This window comes from Pituophis catenifer, unplaced genomic scaffold (assembly GCF_029215685.1).
Source record: "Pituophis catenifer annectens isolate HBS135680 unplaced genomic scaffold, rPitCat1.0.hap2 SCAF_1, whole genome shotgun sequence".
Classification (NCBI taxonomy): domain Eukaryota; kingdom Metazoa; phylum Chordata; class Lepidosauria; order Squamata; family Colubridae; genus Pituophis; species Pituophis catenifer.
This window is the reverse complement of record NW_027256881.1, coordinates 248074322-248098409: the sequence shown is the minus strand read 5'-3', so window position 1 is coordinate 248098409 and position 24088 is coordinate 248074322. Positions and strand designations below refer to the sequence as shown.

General features: G+C 39.3%; 1 protein-coding gene across 1 annotated transcript in view; it reads right to left on the bottom strand.

Moving 5' to 3' along the window:
• KCNQ1 (potassium voltage-gated channel subfamily Q member 1) overlaps positions 1-4019 on the bottom strand; it is a 379098-nt gene extending 375079 nt beyond the window's left edge. The window contains exon 1 of the mRNA XM_070957421.1: positions 3643-4019. Within this exon, the coding sequence (XP_070813522.1) occupies positions 3643-4019 (377 nt within the window). The remainder of the gene's footprint in view (positions 1-3642) is intronic.
• Between the last annotated feature and the right edge of the window lie 20069 nt (positions 4020-24088).

Below are 24088 nucleotides of genomic sequence, written 5' to 3'. Positions count from 1 at the left end.
CTCCTTTGAGTGTTTTATAGAATCCCAACAGCACGATTGTATTAATTCAGTGAATACAGGTCTTCAAAGTTGCTACCAGACTCATGCTCGGCATCTCTATTTAGTAAGGCCACAGAAACAATATTTGGGTCTGGTAGGCACACTGCAATGTTGATGTAATGATGTAATCAGATTGATAAAAATTTAGAAGACAGTTCTGTAAATAGCCACTTGCTTTGGAAGCTCATCTTATTATCAGTGAAAAGAACCACCTCTTTGCCTATTACTGGAAAGCCATTAGAAAGAAACTAACAAAGTTTATATCAAACTTTGAACCAAACAAAGGTCTAATCAATTTGGGAATAAATTTGTTCTAAATGGGAAATACTTCAATCACTAATAACCATATACCCTTTCACTTTCAGTTTAATAAATCTTGTTAAAGAACACTGGGGAAAACATGCTTAGAAGAATTATTTTTGGTTGAGATAGCTCTCATAGAGCTGGACATTTGATAAGCATCTATAAATGGATGGACACAGATATTGAAGTAGATTAGCTACCAAATCAATGAGGTTGCTCCACATAATCATTCCTTTGAGAATCTTTTATCTCTCCATTGTCAACCATCTATAGATAGTCCTCAATTTACAACAGTTCATTTAGTGACCATTCAAAGTTATAATAGAACTGAAAAAGTGACTTATGACCATTTTTCACAATTACAACCTTGATCATGCAATCAACATTCAGAGACTTGGCAACTGATTTATAGTTATGACCAGGGTCACGTGATCACTTTTTGCAACCTTCTGACAAGCAAATTCTCACTTAACAAATTTAAATATGGGGCTCAATTGTGGTTGTAAATCAAGGGCTTTATTGTCTGCTTTATTGTCTAAGCATGCCTGTGGAATATGTAGGGCCCACAGGCATTGTTGCAAATAGATTCAAGTTGCATTCTGCTACTTAATAGCTTCTTCTATGTTAAAAAACTATATCCACTCGTAATATCTGAACCTACTTTCTCAGATATACACTATATTCTTGTGTTATACCCAACATCCCATCTTGATAAATGACTTGGATTATTAGACAAATATAACAATCCTACATACAAAGGCCGTACATTTTATTTTGCTACTGTTGATATTTCTCGTTAAGGCCATGGCTCAAAACGAGAAATATCAACAGTAGCAAAATAAAATGTACGGCCTTTGTATGTAGGATTGTAAGGTTTATAACATCTGCTATTTTAAATGTACCAACATGAAGAAACAAATCACTTGTGTTTCTCCTAAGCAGACTGTCAAAGGCAGCTAATGGCCTGCTGTGTTTCAGGATATACTTATGCTCTCAATTCTTGGCACACGTATAATCTGTATATGAAGCAGAAAGAACTTTCAGTGTTCGGAAGACACTACATGTGCTCACCACCTCTAATCCTACCAGATAAATAATCAGATAAGAGACAAAGTATAAATTATTACTGGTAGCAGGAAATTGGTTAATAAAGTCCTTTTTGTTTTAAAAATGTTACCCAAAGACTGATATAACAGAATATTACTCCCCCCTTCTTTACTTGGCAGATCATATTCACCCAATCAATTCAACGTTTATATTTTGGGAGAGGGGGGAATAGAGTTCTTATCTAAATGACCAAAATTCTGAACATAGATTTCAGTCACAATACAGAGAAGCTTCTTCAAAGGTTGGTTAATTATCATAGTCTTTGCCTTCATCCAACTTGCCTCAATTGGGTTAAATTAAAAGATAACAGATGGATGTGATCATTTAAATACGTTATGTTCAGCGATAGGATCAGACCTTATAGGATCAGACCACCTGCTATTCATGAAAGAGTGTTTTAAGTCGACAATCTGTTGGGCTACACCATTTTAATTCATAACACAGTTTGTTTCATTTGTTTATTGCTTATAAACCATTGTGGGTTTCTACTGGTATACTAAACAAGTCACAAATGCAAACTATGGTCTGTGGACTACTTTAGTAAGACAGTAAACTAAACCTGAAAGTGTGTTGTATGACCTTAATGATTGCATGCAAGCGCGTGCACACACAAAGTTCCAATGATTTTCTTTTGCTAATTCTTGCCATCTGTTACCCATTCTGAACTATCATTTTCCCTGACCCTTTTGCTCTCCTGGTGCAATACCCCTTTTTATTCCAGTGCATTCCAGATTCCTACTTCAGGCATTCCACATGCACATTTGAAAAGGGAAATACAAGTTTAGCAATTTTACAGAGGAAATCCGGAGAAATTCAGGGTAGACAGAAGTGAGAGAAAAATAGGCGTTAGGCACTATTCATTCTGTAAGTTTTGTTTTTTTTTTAAAGTTTGTCTTCTTTAAATATGAGGGGGAACGCTATGGAATAGGAAATACACGTGTGCTGCAGGTAGGCCAATCTAGAGCAGAAAAAGGATGGAGAGAAGGATTAAACATAGTTTGTTACCATTCCATCCCTCTAACTCGCTCATAAACCAGTTTTTCCTTATTGCCTTTTAAAACTGAAGTATATGTGCAGTGTGTAGTTCAAGGCCTCAGCTCCAAATAATGAATTGACCAATTCTGGCAGATGACTTAAAAGTTCCTTCCCACGGGCAACAAAGTATTGACTCTAGTACAAGAGCAAGTATAGCTTCTTAGCTACCTTGTACTTTTGCTTTGCTAAATGGATTATGAATGACTGGAACAAAACAAGAGTCTTTATCTGCCCGGTGCTTTCCCGTACTTTGCACGAGAGCATACCTACAAACAGGATTTACAGAATTCATGCTTATACTTATATATATTATCTAATATGTACTCGACAAAATAAAATAAATAAATAAAAAATTAGTGCAACTGGAGTCCTGAAAGAGCCCTCGGTGTAGGCAGTTGCCTACGAAACACTTACTCCAGTGCTTTACAACTTAGCTGTTGGTAGAAGTTAGGGCCCAAGTTTACCCTTTAAAAACCCCTGTTTCCAATGGCCTAGGCGGGAACTGAACTCCAGTGGACTGACTGACTTGCAAGGAAAACACACAAGCGCCGGACTGCGTTTCTTTGAAAACAGCCCGAGTGGGGTATTTTTACACTCTGCTCTGAAGGATGAATTCTTGGGCAGCCCGAGTGCAGTTAGGAAACGGAGGTGGGGGGGGGGGAGGGGGAGCGAGTCCAGTGTGAGGCTGGCCTCCTGCAATAGGCGACCCGCTTAGTTCCGTCCCATTAATCTCGGAGGGGGGGAGGGGGGGAGACTCCTTTCCGAGTCAGCACTGCAGACACGGGGCTACGTCAATCGCGGGAGGAAGAGTTCTCCGGCTACACGCGAGCCGGTCGCACTTACGACGGAACCTCAGGCATCCCACAACCTCCAACTCCTGGAGAGCGGGGAGGGAGGCTGGGCGCTCTTTCTCTTTCTCTCCAGCCCACCCTCCCAGCGCCTTCACGCCTTTCCTGAGCCAGGAACGAAGTGCTGGCCTTCCCCTCCCCGTTTCCTCCCCTCGACTCTGGGGGTTTACCAGGCCGCCGGGGAAGGGAAAGGGGAGGGGGGGACGTTAGAGGTCAGGCGCAGCCACCCTGAGCGCGGGAAAGGGGCGGGAGCGGCGACGGCGGCAGGACCGGCCGGCGCGAGCGGAGAGCAAAAAGTGGTTCGACTCACACGGTGAAGTGATAGACGAAGCACTTCCAGCCGGTGGGTCTCTCCAAGAAGTTGTAAACCCGGCCTTGGATGTTGCTGCGGCTGAGCAGAGGTCTGCGGACGCTGTAGATGGAGACGCGCGGGTCCAAGCTGATCGGCGGGCGCGGGAAATCGGCGCTCATCACTACCGTGGCCGCTTCGGCTACTTCGCCGCTGCTCGGCGGCTCTTTCGCGCCCTGGGTTCCTGCGGGCGAGGAGACGGCAAACGGCGCGTAGTGGGCGTTGGGGGTGTTCTCGGCCAGCTCCAGGGCGGAGGGCTTCAGGCTGCCTTTCCTGGTGGAAAGGGACAGGCGCCCCAAGCTCCACGCCTTGGAGGAGGAGGAAGAAGAAGACGACATGGTCCCGTCCTGGAAAGCCGCGGGGAAGCCAGCCGGGGGCGAGGGAGGGGGGACGGGGGCGAGCGAGAACGCTGCGCTCCCCGGCGGGCGAAGGCAGGCGCAGCTGGAGAGTCTCAACAAACGCGCACTGGCTCTCAACACTGGCTCGCCCGCTCCGTGCCCGGCGGAGAGTTTCTCCTTGGCCCTGCCCACAAAGGGGGAGGCTCCTCGGGAAAGGTCCCAGTTCTCCGGTTCGCAGCCGGCAGCCGCCCAAGGAGTCGGGGCTCAGGAATCCTAACGCGTACGGTTCCCCTCTGGTTAGGACGACCTGCGAGTATACGCCTCATAGCTCCGTACCGTCCTCACAGAAATGAGTTGCATCTTCTCATCCCCTCCTTAAGTACCCCCTAAGTGGCCAGTCGGAGGGTGGAGGGTAATTTGCCCAAGGCTACCCCGCAGAAGGGCCACAGCAGATGACAGTCGACCTTGGCTGACCTCGAGAAAGCAAAACTGGATCAAAAACTTGGTTGGTGTTTGGATGGAGAGATCACCAGCAACTCTGGTGATAGGGAAGTGAAGCATATCAGAAGAAAGCCTTGCAAACGACTTCTAATGAGCTGCTCCCGCCCCCCATACAAACACACATGAACATATTCTTGAAGTCACTACAAGTCAAACTCAATTTATGGGTCTATCCACAAAGGAGATTTTTTTTTTCTACAGTTCATTAGAAGTATTCCAGTTTTGGAGGTTGCTTGGTTAATTCTTGTTTTAGGACCACTCAAAGGGACTTCATTAAGCCAAAATGGGAAAGAATGACTTCGAATTGGTACTTGAGGATTTTCTAGAGGCACTCATAAGACAGGACTTCTCATAACATATATATTAGGAGTGCATGCAGAAGTTATAATGGACGATACATGCATAATGAAGACTTGTGCCACATTTTTCTGTGACATTGTTTCCCCTCCTCCTTTAATAATGAAGTCCATTCAAAGCACAGGCTGTGCACAGTTATTCTGAGCATTGCTGCAGGACAGAGGGAAAAGCAGTGACTTGTGAAACAGGAAACCCACAACCACAAAATAATTACTTCGAATTGAATGTATTTATTTCCATGTAGAAATTATATCTTCTTTGCAAATCATCTTTGCCATGCTGTTATTTACATGATATCTGCACCCTAAGTAGTAGAATGACCACCACTTCTTTAACTGCAATGGTGATTGCTAAAATAATGTTCATGAAACACTTTGAACTCTGTAAAGTACAATAAAAAGTATGGTAAATCTTGGCAGCAGTATTGTTTCGTTCTTAAACCACACCAAAGAGTAAATTAGTCAACTGTATGATTTTTTTCTCCCAGCTGTACTGTCGTCAAACTTGTCCATTGTCCCACTTTTTTACGCAACCACTACTCAATCCCACATTGAATAGGCTTGTTTGGGTGCCCAGAGAGTTTCAACCCCTGTAGAGAGAAGCAAACTGAAGCAATGCTTTCAAGCTGAACAGGAACTAGCCTGACTATATTACATATATTAGAAATGGTCAGTTAATATGCCCTGATCCCAAGAAAATAGATACAGAGGTGCTGCAGCCCTAAAACAGTTAAAGTTAAATTCTCACATAAAACATTGCACTCTTCTAAACTGAAATGAATACCTGATCGTAACAGGTTGCAGTTTATGTAAGCCCCTGGCTATCAGCAAATGTATTACAAGCACCAGATAGCTGTAGCTGTAGCTAGACAAGTAAGATAGAGGGAGCTAAACATTACTGTTTATCTTGAGCCATAGAAAGCGGAAGCATTTGCAAGCAGTTCTTTTTACAAGCCATGGATTTACAGCAGAAAGAAGAGAATAAAAATGGATGGCATACCAGAAAAAAGAACATGAAAGAGCATGAGTGAGCACCAGTGAAATAACAAATGGCTTCTTACATTGAATTACGCTGTATTTGCTTAGCCATGATTTGTTGAGTAAGCTAGTATTGGCTGGATTTACACAATGTACGAAGCTCTGAGTTATATTTAGCAAACCACAAAGGCTGGGTTCACATAGTTTGTTAAACAAAATTACAAACCCACATTCTGGACACATTTCTCCATAGTTATTGTATCCGCACAGTTGCAGCAGGCATCTAAGCTTTCAGAATTCAGTTCAACCTGTGTCAAATCACAAAAGCAAGTCATTTTGGATCTTTTCGTTGGTTGTTGGGCTCAGTCTGCATCCCACTGTAGGATAAATCACTCCTCTTTGGACTGTGTTAAGTGCTATCGATAATAGGATCAGTAGAGTTGGAGATATATGGATATAGAAGCAGTATTTTCCCTATGGAATTTTGTCTCTCATAGTTGTTGAAGCTTGCCAGGGGAAAAAAATGTTGATAGTCTAGTCCTAAAACGTGAATGTCACTGCAGGATTGACCGGTTGAAGTTACCACAGCACTGAAAAAGTGACTTATAGCTGATCCTCACACTTATGATCAGTGCAGCATCCCCACAGTAATGTGGTCAAAAATAGGGCTCTTTACAACCAGTATGTATTTACATTGATTGCATGTCCTGTGATCAGCATTTACAACCTTCTCAACTTGCTTCTGACAAGCAAAGTCAATGGGGGGAAAAGGAGTCACTTAACAACTGCATGTGTCTCTTAACAACTGCATGTGTCACTTAACAATTACAATGATTCACTTAAAACAACCATGACAAAAAGGTTATAAATTGGGCGTGATTCACTTAACCACCACCTTGTTCATCAATGGAAATTCTGGTCCCAGTTATGGCAGTAAGTTGAGGACTATAAGTTCCTTTTTGTTTTCTACAAAAAGATACCTATCGTATAACCCACAAATTTGTACAAATATAATCTCATCTCGGGGACCCAGTGGCTAAGATGCTGAGCTTGTCGATCGAAAGGTTGGCAGATCAGTGGTTCGAATCCCTAGTGGGGGTGAGCTCCCGTTACTTGTCCCAGCTTCTGCCAACCTAGCAGTTTGAAAGCAAGTAAAAAATGCAAGTAGAAAAAATAGGGAACACCTTTGGTGGGAAGGTAACAGTGTTCCATGCACCTTTGGCATTTAGTCATGCCGGCCACATGACCACAGAGATGTCTTCGGACAGCGCTGGCTCTTCGGCTTTGAAACGGAGATGAGCACCGCCCCCTAGAGTTGGGAACGACTAGCACATATGTTCAAGGGGAACCTTTACCTTTACCTTAATCTCATCTCCCATCCTTTTAAAAGCAAAGTTCTACAGTGGATGATGGCTCACTAATCCCGGGTAATATTGAAAAGAAGAATTTAGGTAGTCTTGGTAAAAGACCATATTGTCACAGTGCCACACCAATCTACATGTGTATGTCAACAGTATTACTGAATATAGGCAATTATTTATCTGAAAAATAATAGAACTGGAAAAATTGCAGAAAGCAGACATTAAAATAATCAGGGGGTTCAATCAAGGGAAATCAAATATGCTGATGGCATTTCAGTTTAGAAAAAAGGCAGCTGAGGGGGCATGTGTGATTGAAGAGTAGAAGTGGACAAGGAAATTTTTTTTATCAGTTTCTCAATAGACTCAATAGACTAAAAATTATCCAGTGAAGTAGATTAGGAATGGACAAAAGAAATTTGGAGATTTAATAAATTCGTGGAGGGTAGATTGATCAAAAGCCAATAGTCTTGAATACTCACTGTTACTACCACACTGAGAGTAGCATGCTTCCAAATACTATACGTAGGGAAATGAGTGGGAGGCAGAAAGTTTCCATCTCCTGCTCATAAACATTCCAGAAACCTCAGGTTGGTCACTGTGACAATCAAAAGTCTGGACTAGGATGGGCCTTGACTTGATCTAACAGGTTACTCTTATGTTCTAATGAAAAGCTAATTTAAATACATTTCATTCTAGATTCTAACCAGTTTTGAAAGCAAAAAGTAACTAAACTCAGTAATTGCCAGTGACTGATTAAATAATGAAACCCACTGGGTTTTGCTGATTTTTTTTTTAGCTTTTGACACTACTGACCGTAATATTCTCTGTCTCTATTATCTGATTTGGAATTAGGAGACCCACTGCTGTAGTAAGTTTGCCAGTCTTAAAGATTCATGCGGAAGCATGTTATATGTCTGTCTGTCTGTTTGCCTATCATCCATCATCTATCTACCTATCTATCATCCATCCATCTATCTATCTATCTATCTGTCTGTCTGTCTGTCTGTCTGTCCGTCCATCCGTCTGGACTAGACTAGACTAGACTAGACTAGACTAACAGTTGGAAGGGACCTTGGAGGTCTTCTAGTCCAACCCCCTCCTCAGGCAGGAAACCCTACATCACATATCTATCTATCATCTGCTTTTCTTCCTGACATAGGAATGTGAGAAAGGTTGTGGATCTCCTGAATAATCAATTTGGTACTCTTTGGGGGCAGACAGGAAAACAATTTAAAAGTTAATCCATCGTTGTGCATTTGCAACACAGGTTGTTCTAGATGATGATTAAAAACAAATGCAACAGCACACCTCTCCAGAGATTAGATAAGGAATTTGGGGGTTCACTTGGTCCTGCTATCTATGAAACCCAGATGACAAAGTGACTGTGAGTACTTCAGGGCAATATGTTGCAGCCCTGTTTTGAATCAGGATTATTGATTCAAATCAATAATGTTTGTTTTGTTGGTGTTGGTGACCACCTTTAAAGCGCTCCATGGCTTAGGGCCGGGGTATCTACGAGATCGCCTTCTGCCGCCAATAGCCTCCCACCGGCCAGTTCACTCGCACAGAGAGGGCCTCCTCAGAGTGCCATCGGCCAGACAATGTGGGCTGGCGACCCCCAGGGGGAGAGCCTTCTCTGTGGCGGCACGTGCCCTCTGGAACTACCTACCCCCAGAGATACGCACGATACCAGACCTCCGGACTTTTCGTCGGGCCCTGAAAACACATCTATTTCATCTAGCCGGGCTGGCTTGACCCCATCCTTGCGGTTTTAAATTTGTAATTGGTTTTAACTGGGTTATTTTAAATTGATGGCCAAAATTATTTAATGTTTTTAAACTGCTTTTAAATTTTATATGTTGTGTTTTACCATGGCTGTTCACCGCCCTGAGTCCTGTTGGAGAAGGGCAGTATACAAATTAAACAAACAAATAAATAAATAATAAATAAATAAATAAATAAATAAATAGAAATATACTTCCTGTCAGTCTTCTCTGAGGTTCAATGAGAAATTCCAGATGGTATGAGCATGCACTCATCGGATGAGTGATACAGGACAGAAAACAGTACTTGCATCTCATTGATGTCAGCTGCATTGGGTATCAAATTGATTTGAGGGGAATTTCTAAGTGTCTTCTATGAAAAAGTTTGAAATGGGATTACCTATTTTATCTTACCCAAACCTGCTTGAATGCTAGTTAATAGTCAGCAGCTCCACTCCCGAATCTGCCAGTTAGAACAGCTAAATTAGCAAGGACAAGCAGCAGGATTTTCTTAGTGATGATGGCCTCTCTATGCTGGAGCTTCAGCTTTGTTCTTGATGTCTCACAACTTTAGTGTAGACTATTCAAATTTATTTCATTGTCTTTAAGGTCAGGCGAGATTTTCCTGAGGAGGCTTGATTTTAGTAACCACAACCTTGCTGTCACTTATGATCTCGATGCATCTGAGATCATGGGAGTGAAGCAGTGGCTTTACAAACAACTCTTCTAACAATACAATAATCTTTAGTGCATGATTTGGCTATTGGTAGATTTTTTTTTTTTTTAATTTGATTTATATGCCGCCCTTCTCCGGAGACTCAGGGCGGCTTACAATGCTTAAAGCAATGCTTTAAGATCATTTTCATTTCTGTCAATAAACATTTGTTTCTCACAATAGACCATATGTGACCCATTTCATTTCTCTGAACATTTGTATGTCTTAAATCTGGGAGCGCGGGAGGACCCCTTGCAGGGCCGAGCTGAGGATTTTGTACAGTATCTGGATGATAAAATAACTCAGATTCGGGAAGACTTGGCCGCCGACTGGGTTAGTTCAGACGAGATGACTGAGGCAGGCCTTGAGAGTGTTATCTGGGAAGAGTTCGATCCTGTGGCTCCCGAGGACATGGACAGGATCTTGGGACGACTGAACGCAACCACATGTTTATTGGACCCGTGTCCCTCCTGGTTGGTGCTGGCTTCCCGAGAGGTTACACGAGGCTGGCTCCAGGGGATTATTAACGCTTCTTTGAGCGAGGGTGTCCTGCCGGCCACCTTGAAAGAGGCGGTGGTGAGGCCTCTCCTCAAGAAGCCATCCCTGGATCCGGCTATTTTGGCTAACTATCGTCCAGTCTCCAACCTTCGCTTTATTGCGAAGGTTGTTGAGAGTGTGGTGGCGCGACAGCTTCCCCAGTACCTGGATGAAGCTGTCTATCTGGATCCGCTCCAGTCCGGCTTCAGACCTGGGTACAGCACGGAAACGGCATTGGTCGCGTTGGTGGATGATCTCTGGAGGGCCCGGGATAGGGGTTATTCCTCTATCCTGGTCCTATTAGACCTCTCAGCGGCTTTTGATACCATCGACCATGGTATCATGTTGCGCCGGCTGGAGGGACTGGGAGTGGGGGGCACTGTTTTGCGGTGGTTCTCCTCCTATCTCTCCGACCGGTCGCAATCTGTGTTGACAGGGGGGCAGCGGTCGACCCCAAGGCGCCTTGTTTGTGGGGTGCCGCAAGGGTCAGTCCTCTCGCCCCTCCTGTTCAACATTTATGTGAAGCCGCTGGGTGAGATCATCCGTGGTTTTGGGGTGGAGTTCCATCAGTACGCTGATGACACTCAGCTGTACATTTCCACCCCAGACCATCCCAATGATGCCTTGGAAGTGATGTCCCAGTGCCTGGAGGCCATGCGGGTCTGGATGGGGAGAAACAGGCTTCGACTCAACCCTTCCAAGACCGAGTGGCTGTGGCTGCCGGCGTCCCGGTATAGCCAGCTGATGCCATCGCTGGTTATTGGGGGCGAATCATTGGCCCCCACAGAGAGGGCCCGCAACTTGGGTGTCCTCCTGGATGCGCGGCTGTCCTTAGAAGGGCATATGACAGCCGTGGCCAGGGGGGCTTTTTGTCAGGTTCGCCTGATACGCCAGTTGCGCCCCTTTCTGGACCGGGACTCCCTACGCTCGGTCACTCAAGCACTTGTCACTTCTCGTCTGGACTATTGTAACGCTCTCTACATGGGGCTCCCCTTGGGGTGCCCCCAGAGGCTCCAACTGGTGCAGAATGCGGCTGCGCGGGGGATTATGGGAGCGACGGGGCGCTCCCATGTGACTCCTCTCCTGCGCGAGCTGCATTGGCTTCCGGTGGACTTCCGGGTGCGCTTCAAGGTGTTGGTGATCACCTTTAAAGTGCTCCATGGCTTAGGGCCAGGGTACTTACGGGACCGCCTTCTGCCACCAATAGCCTCCCACCGGCCGGTTCGCTCCCACAGAGTGGGCCTCCTCAGGGTGCCGTCGGCCAGACAATGCCGGCTGACGACCCCCAGGAGGAGAGCCTTCTCTGTGGTGGCACCTACCCTATGGAACAATCTACCCCCAGAGATACGAGTGATCTCCGACTCCGGATTTTTCGTCGGGCCCTAAAAACTCATTTTTTTCAGCTAGCCGGTCTGTCCTGATTTTAGGGTTAGTTTTAAAATTTTTTTAAAAAATTTTAAATATTTATTTTAATTGACAAGTTTTAAATTATGAGCCAAATTTATAAATTATTTTAACTTTATTTTAACTGTGATGTTTGTATAGACGTTTTTTATCTGGCTGTTCACCGCCCTGAGTCCGAAAGGAGAAGGGCGGTATAGAAATTCGAATAAATGAAATGAAATGAAATGAAAATGTCTCGATCCATTTTCACATCTTTGGTAAAAAGTCTACCAAGTTATATAGATTAATTTACTTGCTCCAGTTTTCATTGCATCATACAATCTGTTTAACATTTTTTGGAAATCATTCAGGTTCTTAGCCAACAACGTCATCATCTGCATACAAATGTGCAGTACACCTACTGTATATTCATATTTGCAGCCAATTAATTTTTGACATCATTACAGCAATCTATAAGTAAAGAACCAAGAGGATATTACACAACCTTACTCCTGGCTTAATATTGAACCATTAACCATACAATGTATTTAATCTCACACATGCTTCCCTTTCATCAAGTACTGCTCATATTGTATTCAGCAACCAGCTTTCAACTTCTATGTTCACAGAAACAAGGCGGACCTATTCACTTTATTATATTCTTTGTTTTCTCTGACTCATCAAATGCACAGTCAACTTTCTTTCTCATCATGCATTTCTCAATGATCTCTTAAAGAGTAATAGCCTTGTCTGCAGAGCCCATGCTGCACTTCCCAAACGTTGCTTGTTGCTACCCTTTCAATTGGTATTTTGAAAAATATTTTCTCAAGCAGATTTATTAGAGTAAATTGCCCTTTAGTTTTTGCATTCACACTTGTTGTCTTTCCTGTTATGGAAGAGAATAATGGAATCCTTCCAGCAATAAGGCATAGATGCAGTCTTCACATACACAGACAATAACAAATTGCAAAGCCACTGCATAAGCAAACCACACCTATATTTTAGCCTTTAACAGAACAATAGAATAACAGAAGGGACGTTGGATGTATTCTAGTACAATCCACTGATCAAGAAGAAGACCCTATGTCAGGGATGGCTAACCCTTTTCTCGTTGTGTGCTTTCGGCACACGACAAGATGCAATGCAATGTGTGTCCCCCTGAGCATGTGCACATTACCCCCTCACTCCACACATGTGCACAATTTCCCTCGCCCCCATGCATATGTGCATACGCACCCCCCATTTTTTGCCTAGCAGGCATCCCTGCAGCCTCCTGGGCCCAAAAACGGCTGTGGGGGGCAGGCCACACACACCCATGCATGCATGTGAAACCCTGTGCATGCGCACGTGTCACCCCCCTGCGCCCCATCCCCCGCGCACCCCAGAAATCAGTTAGCTGGCGGGAGGTGCATGTGTGCATGCACTGGGCGATGGCTTGCACGCCCGCAGAGAGGCACATTCCAAGTGTGATTTTACCAAAGCAGTATAAAGTGATACTAATGATACCTATACAAACCTGCAACATTCTCACAGTATTTATCATTTCCTTTTCATATTTTTTTTCTGAGGTGGTAGCTTTTACAGCATTTGTCTCAATTCCTCTCTAACATAATCAGTCACTATTATTTCCAAACAAATATTTAAAATATTCTTTCCATTGTTTTCTTACCTTGTTCCATCCCAAATCATTTCATTTCATTTATTTTTAATTATATCTTTTTTTTCTCTGTATATATCAACTTTCCCTCAACCTCATTTTTACAGCAAGTGATTCCTTATGTGCATTTTTCTCATATACATCCCTCTTCACTATATTCCACCAAGCATCTTTTCCCATACATTCCATAGCATAAATATGTCACTTATGTGGCATTCTGTAATTTACATCTTTCCACTCTGCCACCAACCATCTTCTGCAACCTCTTTCCTTATATTCATGCTCCATTCATTCTTTTAAGGGATTAATTTATCTTTCAATATATTTCTCATGGGACTCATACTTTCCCAAATGGGACTCATGCTTTTATTTCTCGCTCTTATTTTATTTACCTCTAGTTTATCGCACCTCTTTCCTTTTTTTCCATTTCTTTTCTCTCAAGATGAATTCCTGACATTACCCCCAAAAATGGACATTCAATACATCCCACCATGATTGTACCTCATTTTTTTTTCTTTTTATGAACCTGTAATCCTTTTTATCAGGGTAGAGTTGGGACGACTGAAGCACAACAGGAAGTTACGCACTATATTTGAAGTTATGCAGTTATAACTTCTAATATGAAATTATGTGAGGTGAAAAATGTTTGTTTTTATATTGGCTTCGAATGGTGATTCTTAACCCACAGGAATGTTTTAGAAATGGGACAACTGTCAAATAATATCTGTCTTGAAATAAGCTTGCTTAAGTAGCCACTCAACAAAAAGTGCTACATCGCTGGCTTGACTGAAAAAGAAAAGGTTTTGTTCAATAATTTATATGACATGCTTTGCAAAACATTAACCTCATGCACTTTCAGGTTTATTTGCTTCTATGGAAGTTCTTGCTTAATTCATTAAGCCATTGTGCCAGGTTATCTAGGGCTTGGGGTGAGGTTAAGGCACTGTAACATTCCACAAGATATTCTGTAATAAATCAAAAGATTTCATGCCTTCGAGAATATAATTATCCCTTGATTGGGATTCTGTTTTCCTCTTTGAGCTTATTTTGGAAAAGTGGTAGTTCACAAGCTTCTTCTCAGAGCTCAGGTTCAAGGGTTACACTGGTGCTTAGACAAAAATGTGGTGGCAAGATAAGTTGCTATGTAAAGTTAAGCACACAGGGACACACACACAAAGTTATTTTCGGCTCCTGACAAAGGTGTCTCAGTGTTTCTTCAAATGTTTTGTTTAAGTATCAGTTGTTTGCTTCAGAAAAGCAAACTATAACAGAGAAGATGACTTTGTTATTATCATGATAATTATTCACAGGTAGCTCTTCAAACCTGCCAAGACTACACAAAAGGAATCAAATTAGGCTAGGTAACTACTTGGTGAGCAGATGTCACAAAACATGGCATTGCATCACTACAACAGCACCATAATACTGACATCATAGGCACACATGTTAAGGGAATTATTCACACCCAGTATTCCTGATTCTAATCTCATTTATCCTCATAACAACTCTGCATGGAAGGAATCAAGGAAATACACTGAAATTGTACTAGGAATTGAATCTGTGTAAATAACATTTTTTATTCTCAAGTCTTTCTCCAAAGAAATTTGGGGAATACAATTATTGAAGTGGTTCAATTTTTTTTTAGGTATTTGAAGTATAAATGTTAAACAAGTCAACTATTTTTTACAAAAGCTATTCTATGAGCAACTTACAGTATTTTTTTGTGGAAACTCTGAACATTTATAGTATATTGGAAATTACTGGGAATGGATGGAATTCCTTCAAGATAAGGCAATACTATTTTTACATATATGCCAAGGATGTATTTTCCCCCCCTCCACAGTAAGCAAAAGAGGAGCGTTTCACAGCATTAGCCAAGTCATGTTCCCATCAGATTTTTAAGAAAACAATTCCCAATACTATTAAATTATTTTCAGACAGAATACAATCAGCTCTTTCTCTTTCTTAATATCTAAAATAGACAGGCAATATTTGTTCCCTCTTCCTGGGCATAGTATCGTAAAACGATGGCCCATTTTCTATTCTTACACAGTAAATTTGCAGGAAAATAACTTCTGCTAAAACACTGGCAACAGAAGAGGTCCTCTTTAAAGGGAATCCCCAAAAATAATTAGATTGTCTTTTTTAAAAATCTCATTAAGGGCTATCAATGTGCAGATATTGATCTGAGCTTCTGTTTTCCTTTTGGACATACCAATGATTGAAGCTAAAGCACCTTTACCCAAGATATATACCTTGGCTTCAAGAATTGGAAAATGAATTGGAAAAAATACAAGCGATTTCTGCACAACAGATACATGAACAATTGATGTACAGAATGATATATGTATAGGCAAACACCCCCACCCCCGCCCCAATTTGGATCAGAAATTTGTGTAGAAAGCCATCATATTGCAGGTGATTTGCAATTATACAGGATCACCTGTATAGATTAGAGGAACTTTTCTTTTAAAGCAATAGTAGGATTGGGAAAAAACAGAAGCAAATTAGTTTGTTTACATTGTCTCATAGCATTTTTTAAAAAACCAAATTAATTTCTATTCTCAGTTGACCGTCTTTCATTTAAGGTGCTTAAGATCCCTCTTGGACATGCCCCTTTCATTGCATAATTTAATCTTTCATTTCATTGAAAAAACCACTGTTCATTTTCACTTAGCCTTTTCCTCTTGTTTATTCATTTCTCTTGTAAGTAATTTGTTACAAATAATTGGCTTCTGCATTTCAATTTTGTTTTGTCTTTATCACTGTCTTCTTCCTCTCTTTCATTCCTTTCATTTTGGCACTGTTGATAAATACATGCAGATGTATATATGTTAGAATATTAAGCAGTGCCATTGTAGACTGAAGAAGGGCAGTGGGCTATCTCAGTCAACTGTCACTAGCAAAGGATTAATATGAGTCGTGGGACACAGTGGTTAGAATCCAGTATTGCTCACTGCCAGGATTTCAGTTCTGACCAGCGCAAGGTTGATTCAACCTTCCATCCTTTCAAGGTTGGTAAAATGAGGACCGAGGTTATTGGGATAATATGCTGACTCTCTAAACTGTTTAGAGAGAGCTGTAAAAGCACTATGAAGCGGTATATAAGTCTAAGTGCTATTGTTATTGTTATGAATTATGCAAAAGTAGATTCTGCAAGTAGTTGCTCAGGAAAATGAACATATAACTTGAAAATCCTAGCAATGGCTCCTATCACATTTATTATGTTTCATCCCCACAAAATAATCTAGCTTTCTATAAATTTTATCCACTCTAGTTAAAAAAAAATTAGCAATCCATATTGTAAAGTAGTATCATTGAGCAAACCTCAAACCAGTTTCTGTAAAATTGGGTGGACTTCATTCCTTCATAATTGTCTAATGTTTCTGGAAATTTTGACCTCCTCTGATTAAAAAAAATAAAAGAGTTATAAACATTTTAAATTTTTTTTGTTTTTTCTGTGGTAGAAAATAGATGGGCAAAGTTCTGGTTTCCCAAATAACGTTGCAGAATCAGGAGTTACCTACTATATAAACAAGTCAACTGCATTATGGAACATAGCACTGAATATTTGATGAAGGACAATAAAGGAAGAGCCACTAATTTAGAAATTTTCGATTCAAACTTCATTAATATTCATAATTCTTCAAGGCCATTTTTTTGGGGGGGGCAAGAACTTAATTGTTAGGGCTGTAAGGAGGTCATCACGATAATCAAGGTTATGATGTTTATAGAGCTAATTTTCTCCTTTAAAATAAAAATTTAAAACTGTAATTGTGCCACTGCTGTTTGGCAATTTGTGGTTAAATTTTTTTGTCACATATTAAGGTCATTCCAGGGGCTGAAAAGAACATATATTGAGCAATAGTCCATTGATAAATCTTTTTTGCTGTACCATATCTTTAGCAAAGCCATTATTTTCTCATTTTCAGCACTTGCTCAACATTAATATGGGGTTACTGGCACATGCTTATTTTACAAAACTATTGCAATGATTATGCAGATAAAGTGTACTGTATATGCAAATCTTTTGTAATGTGTTACAATGAAACATTGATCTGAATATTTAGAACAGTCAACTATTAGCATTATTAATGCCTTGAAAAATCTACTTTTGAAAGTTACCTTATTCAAATATTTACCATTAAATTTATTTCTAGGCATCTGATATCCTAATAAGATTGTGGTTTTATTACTGCCTTTCTGATGGATCAAAACCACCCTGGTTTCCATAGTTGTCAATTAATTTCATTTCTGTTCTGCTTGATTAATTTGTCACCTCTAAGGTTGATCTGATATATTAATCAGAAATATATTAATCAGGAATAAGCAAAATTTTAAAAAGACAAAAAAAGAGTGAATCAAATAAATGCAATAATATACTAACAACCAGCAGAATAAATCACAATATAATATTCACTCCTCTATTACAATCTTAATATAGTTGTTTCCCCGATGATAAATTTAATACATTAATAGGTATAAAATAAAAATAGAAACCATATATGTACTATAATTTATTAGTTAAGAGGTAGCAAACCAAAAGTAATATTTAAAACAAATATAAACATGTTTTTGAACAATTCTAACTTACTTTCTTTGCAGCAACACAAATTTTAGCTACTGCACATTTAATGACAGATTACAGTGACAAACTGTACCACTTGACCACTTAATACTTTGCATATTTTATACCACTAAACAAAACCCTGGTTTATAGCAAAAGTTGTCAATTTACATCGAAAGTACAAAATGAGGGTCATTTTGCCTTTAAGTTGCTTCATAAACTACAACTGTTATAAATGTAGCAATATTATTTTCTGCTGTACATAACACCTCTACTATATGTTGATATTTATTATGCAATATTTAAGTTGTAAAGTAGCAACATGCATGTAAAATATATTCTTTCAATTACTAGAATAGATTACTACAACCCAATATATCTAGTCCAGAGAAGTACAGTGAAAATAATTAGATTGATATTTTCTTTAACTCGTATTACATTTAGTACCAGGTTGCTATGGGTGTGATCTCCTGGAATTATTTTAATTATACAAACAATAAATATATTGCACAAATTAGCAATTAACTGTGTGTATCTACTAAGAAACACAGAAATTATAATGAATTAATGTAGCGTTGAAAGTATCATTTGTTATTTATTAAGTAGTACCAAATATACTGCACATCATCCTTTGGAAATAATGTCAGTGAGGGCAATGGGATTATATCAGGGTAAGTGATCTCAGGACTTCAATGGCCTATTGCAACAGAGAATAATAATAATTGAGAGTATTGCATGTAATGTTATATAATAGGTTAAAACATAAACATTCATTTGGCTACGTATTAATTTGTCAACCTGGATGGCTCTCTCAATAATAAAGTATTCTTGGTGTCTTACACAATAGGATTAACACATCATGTAAAAAAAATAACAAGTAAAATTAAAAAGGACAAAATCAACAGTATAATTCATGTTCACATTTCTAGCCAAGTACCATCCATTTGTAAATTTATGGCCATGAAAATCCAACAGGATCAGGACAACCCATTACCCAATAACTACTTTAAATTTGTGCAATTCAAGTGTTGCTTTTGTGTCATAAGACCAGTTCACTGGAATGGCCTCCTGTGAGAATTGTGCTTTTATCTGAAAATGTTCTGTTCTGAAGGGTGTTGTGAGGCTAATGCTAAATGCTGTCTAGAATTTATGTTTTGCTATTTTTGACTATAGGTTTTTCTAGTTTTAATTGTTACTTATTGTTATTTCATATTTTAGCTGCCATGTTGTTAGCCATCCATTGGAGTTGAGCATCTATAATAAATATAACTAAATAAGAAAAAAAATAAGAATCTGTGTACAACCATAATGGTGTATAAATGTGGTATATACTTACATAAATAAATATGCAGAGTTGTCCTTGAGGACAATTTTGGACAATCAATTACTGTAAAATGCTGTGGTAAGAATACTGATTAGAACTTGGAAATATAAATATATCATATCAATCCAGAAACATCTTCACGGGTTCCCACTTTTACCACATAAAACTATTTACTGGATGATTGGAATAAAAAAAAATAGGGCACACATAGAAGGTGACTTGGTAACACCAGAGAACAACTTGAGTGTAATCATAACCAACTGGCCATGAGACAACTATATAGTATAATACATCTGCTAGAAGAGCTAATACAATTTTGAGTTGCATCAGAAGGAAGAGCAGATGAGGTGCTAAGTCCTCTCTACTTTGTATTAGTGAAACAACATTGAAAATAATGTCTACAATTCTGGGCACATTTCCTGAAGGATATTTATAGGTTAGAACTGATCCAAAGGAAGGTGATAACGTTCATACATGGACTTGGGAATGGGCTGAAGGAACTGACATGTTCACTGTTCAGAAAAGAAAACATGATTTAGTGTTGAGAAACACAAAAGTGTATAATAGATAAGATGTTTGGAAACTACATTCTATTTCCATAGAAATTTGGGGTAATAATAATAATAATATTGCAAATTCCCAGATTTGTTTAATATAAAGAGAAACTTCCTAACATTAAGATCTGTATAAATGTGGAACACTCTATTTAGGACATGGACATTCCATCTCAGGATGTTTTTAAGAAGAGACCATCTCTTGAGCATAGTTTAATTGTTTTTTCTGAACTCCTTGGACTAGATGATTCTTGTGGTTTGTTTCATATGAGTTGATGATTCTATGCTGTTCATAATTTGAAACCAGAGTATCTCACTTGGTGTGTCTATATTTATATCCTAAGATCTTCTTCAAAGGGCCTGTTGGGGTACAGTGAGTAGCCATTTAGGACTAAGCTATGAATTCTTGTAATTTCCATGAGACACAAATAATTTTTTCAACACCAAACAAATGCATTTTTATTCTCCTGGAGCATTTTAAAAGTGTATTGATCCTGCTGTTATTGTTTAACATTTTTATTTATGCTTTTACTTGCCATTGTTTTGGTGTTTATTCCTTATGTTATTGCTTATTGCATCTTGAGAATGTACCAGTAATTTGTATATGTATTCCAGTTGATAGGTTATAGGCAATAATATGTGGGTGGCAACCATGTCTAATTTAGAGAGGACAGGTTGCCTGGAATAATGTGACCATCCTTGAAATGAAACTGGGCTTCAGTTGTATGGTTAACATATTACCTAAACTTACTGGCATTGTCCTTATCTGTAGCAGGAAGTGCTACATGAACACAGGTATGATTAAGGCTGATAAATTGAACTACACCTTCTTTATCCTACTTGAAGGTATCAATTGACTAAAGCCATGATAGATTCTGGAAGTGGTTGTCTATGGACTGATTTGGTAAGAGCAGATTTGTAAATTGCATTCGTAAGAGAAGTAGGCAGCAGGAAATTAAATGAAATGGAACAAAGAAGTATTAAGATAGAGTTGATCTTATCTTGAGATGTGGAAGTGCTTGAATACATACAGAGAAATGAAGGTGAAGGTTTTTATTATAAAGGAGAGGGCTAAAACGGATGCCAGAGAACATGGAAGTTATTGGAACAGAGTGAAATTATGTATGTTCCTGAGTTCTATAGAACCATGTGGAGTGATGATAATGAGATATATGAAAAAGAATCTGGTGGAATAAAGTAAATGAAGGTTGTGAATAAAAAAAACCTGTATATAAAAGAAAGATAGGTACTAATATTCAAAATGAGAAAAAGAGTTTGTATCAATATATGTGCATATTGTATAGATAGATATAGATATAGATATAGATACAGATACAGATACAGATATATATATATACTGTAGATATAGATATATACATTCATACATACATACATACATACATACATACATACATACATATACAGGTTAACAAAATCACAAATGAGGAGGTGATAAGCCGCCTGGGAAAGCAAAGGGAAATCATCAAAGCCATTAAAAAGTGAAAGTTAGAATATTTTGGACATGTGATGCGACATCCAGAAAAATATGGCCTCCTTCATTTAATCCTCCAGGGAAAGATTGAAGGCAAACAAGGTCCAGGCAGAAAAAGAACATCATGACTTCAAAACCTAAGGGACTGGTTTGGACAAAACTCAGCAGCACTTTTTCATGCGGCTGTTGACAAAAATAGGATTGCCAACATGATCGCCAACATCCAATGACGGATATGGCACAAGAATAATAATAATACAAGACTGTGCAAAGTGTTAGGCAGTTGTGCAGAAATGCTGTAAATTAAGAATACTTTCAGAAATAGAAGTATTAATAGTTTATTTTTATCAATTAACAAAATAAAAAGTAGAGTAAATAAAGTAAAGTAAATAATTAAATGAAAAATAATCAAATCAATATGACTACCCTTTGCCTTCAAAACAGCATAAATTCTTCTAGGTACACGCAGTTCTGCATAGAACTGTATAAGTGAAGAACACACACACACAAACACATAGGGAGAGAGAATAATTATAATGATATAAGTGTAATTATATAATTATAATCATTATATACAATGACAAGGCTTGAATTTTGAAAAGTTTTGCGTGAAAGTGGAGTTGAAAGTTGGTTGTTAAACACCTAAAGAGTCTTAAATTCCATGTAATAAATAAATAAATAAATACATTCCATGTGTCAGGAGGAAACCTACTGAAGTCTTCTTCAGTTACTGCTTGATATCTTCCATGGATTCTCTAGCATTAGGCAGCAGACAGAAGGATATAAACTTGATAAATTTTTCTGCAAAAAAAATTGTAACCATTCTAAACCTGCTCTATATCAGGGGTGTCAAACTTGATTTAATTTTTTTATTAGTTTTTTTTTATTAGTTTATTATTTTATGAAGTATAAAATACAAAGAAAAAAAAACATGAAAAAGACGAGAGGAAAGGAAAAAGAGGGGGTATAATGTAACGGGAGAAAAAAAAGAAAAAGCCACCAACTTCCGACTCTCTTTGGCACAATCAAAGGTAACAACATTACAACCACAACTTTTTGCTTTTACACAACAGTATGTTCAAGCCCATAGCACAAGAGTGTGTGTCCTGAGCACACTCTTGTACTGCAGTGAGTCTTGGACCCTCTACGCATGGCAGGAGAGAAAGTTGAACACCTTTCATATGCTTTGTCTCCGACAAATTCTTGGCATCACCTGGCAGGACAAAGTTCCAAATAGCGCAGTCTTGGAACGTGCTGGAATTTCTAGCATGTATACACTATTGAAACAGCGACTTCTATGCTGGTTGGGGGATGTCGTGAGAATGGCTGATGGTCAGATTCCGAAAGATCTCCTGTATGGAGAATTCGTGCAGGGAAAGTGCCTCAGAGGGAGACCACAGCTGCGATATAAGGATATCTGCAAGGGGGACCTAAAGGCCCTGGGAATGGACATTAACAACTGGGAAACCTTGACCTCCGATCATTCAGCTTGGAGGCTAAAGACGCAGCATGGCCTTCTCCAATTCGAAGAGACACTTGTTCGGCAGGCTGAGGCAGTCTCGGAACCAGTGAAATCTGGGGGGCTGGGCAGGGGACAGAATGTATCTGCCCTCAGTGTGGAAGGGATTGCCACTCTCAAATTGGCCTTTTTAGTCACACTAGATGCTGTTTTAGGACCTCTTTCCAGAGACGATACCATAGTCTCTTGAGACTGAAGGATGCCAATGAATGTACAAGCCATTTCTATAACAATAAGCCTGTCTAGTTTACAAAAACAGAATCAAAGTTTCATTTTTTTTCTCATTGCAAATACAGACTCCGAAAGCAATTTCAAACTAGAGACAAAATTAAATATAATCTCTTATTTGGATAAAATAATAATTTTAACCATCTCAGCTTCCTCCTTGCTGTAGGGAATAATATATCATTCATTCTCATATTTTTAAATCTAGACCATAATATTTTACCAACTTTAGAATATTATTCAGCATTACTGGGTATCAAACGTGATCCCTTTGCAGGCCATATCAGGATTTTGTTTGCCCTTGGTGGGCCGGAGTGGGTGTGGCCTGGTCATCACGGCCAACTGGGTGGGTGTGTCTGGGATCCGGGACATGTGTTCGACATGTCTGCTTCTATATGGTTAGCAACTTTTAGAAGGATGCCCTGGACACTGAAATCATTTTAAGTCAGAAAATCAAACAATAGCAAAGGGCCACTTCAGATAGGACATCAAGAATGCAAACTATCCTTTGTAGGAATGGATTTCCAGAGGGAAAAAAATGCAGATTACAAGAACCAGGAGCACTACTCAGGTGACCCTGGGGAGACACATAAACCTCCATGTGCTTCAGCGACCCTCTAAAAGGTTGCATAAATGAATCATTTCTTCAATTTATTGTAGCAACAAAAAAAAAAGAAGCCTTAATAGCTAACAATAATGTTGTGGCATCAAACTTATATAGCTACCCAATTTAATCGGCTACATGAAATAATGCTCTAAATTAGAATATAGTTAATTTCAAAACCAAACAAATGGATATATTTTTCTATTATACCAACCAAATCTTAAAACATGTTCTTTCAAAAAAATAAAAAAATAATAACCTCCTATTTCTCAGAGTAACCTATTCTTTCGTCTTTCCATCTTTTCACTTTTTCTAACCATAACTGTGTTAATTCTTAAGAGAAAACCTACAATTTTTAGATAGAGGTTATATGAAGGGCTACTACAGAACAAATGGGTGGTGGATGGTGAAAAATAAAATTAATTGATTTTTTTTTTTGATAGCTTGGATAAAGGCATTGATTTAAGGATTGTTGGGGACAGTATTGTAGACCAATTTCTTTATTCGACAATGATTATAAAGTGATCTTGATT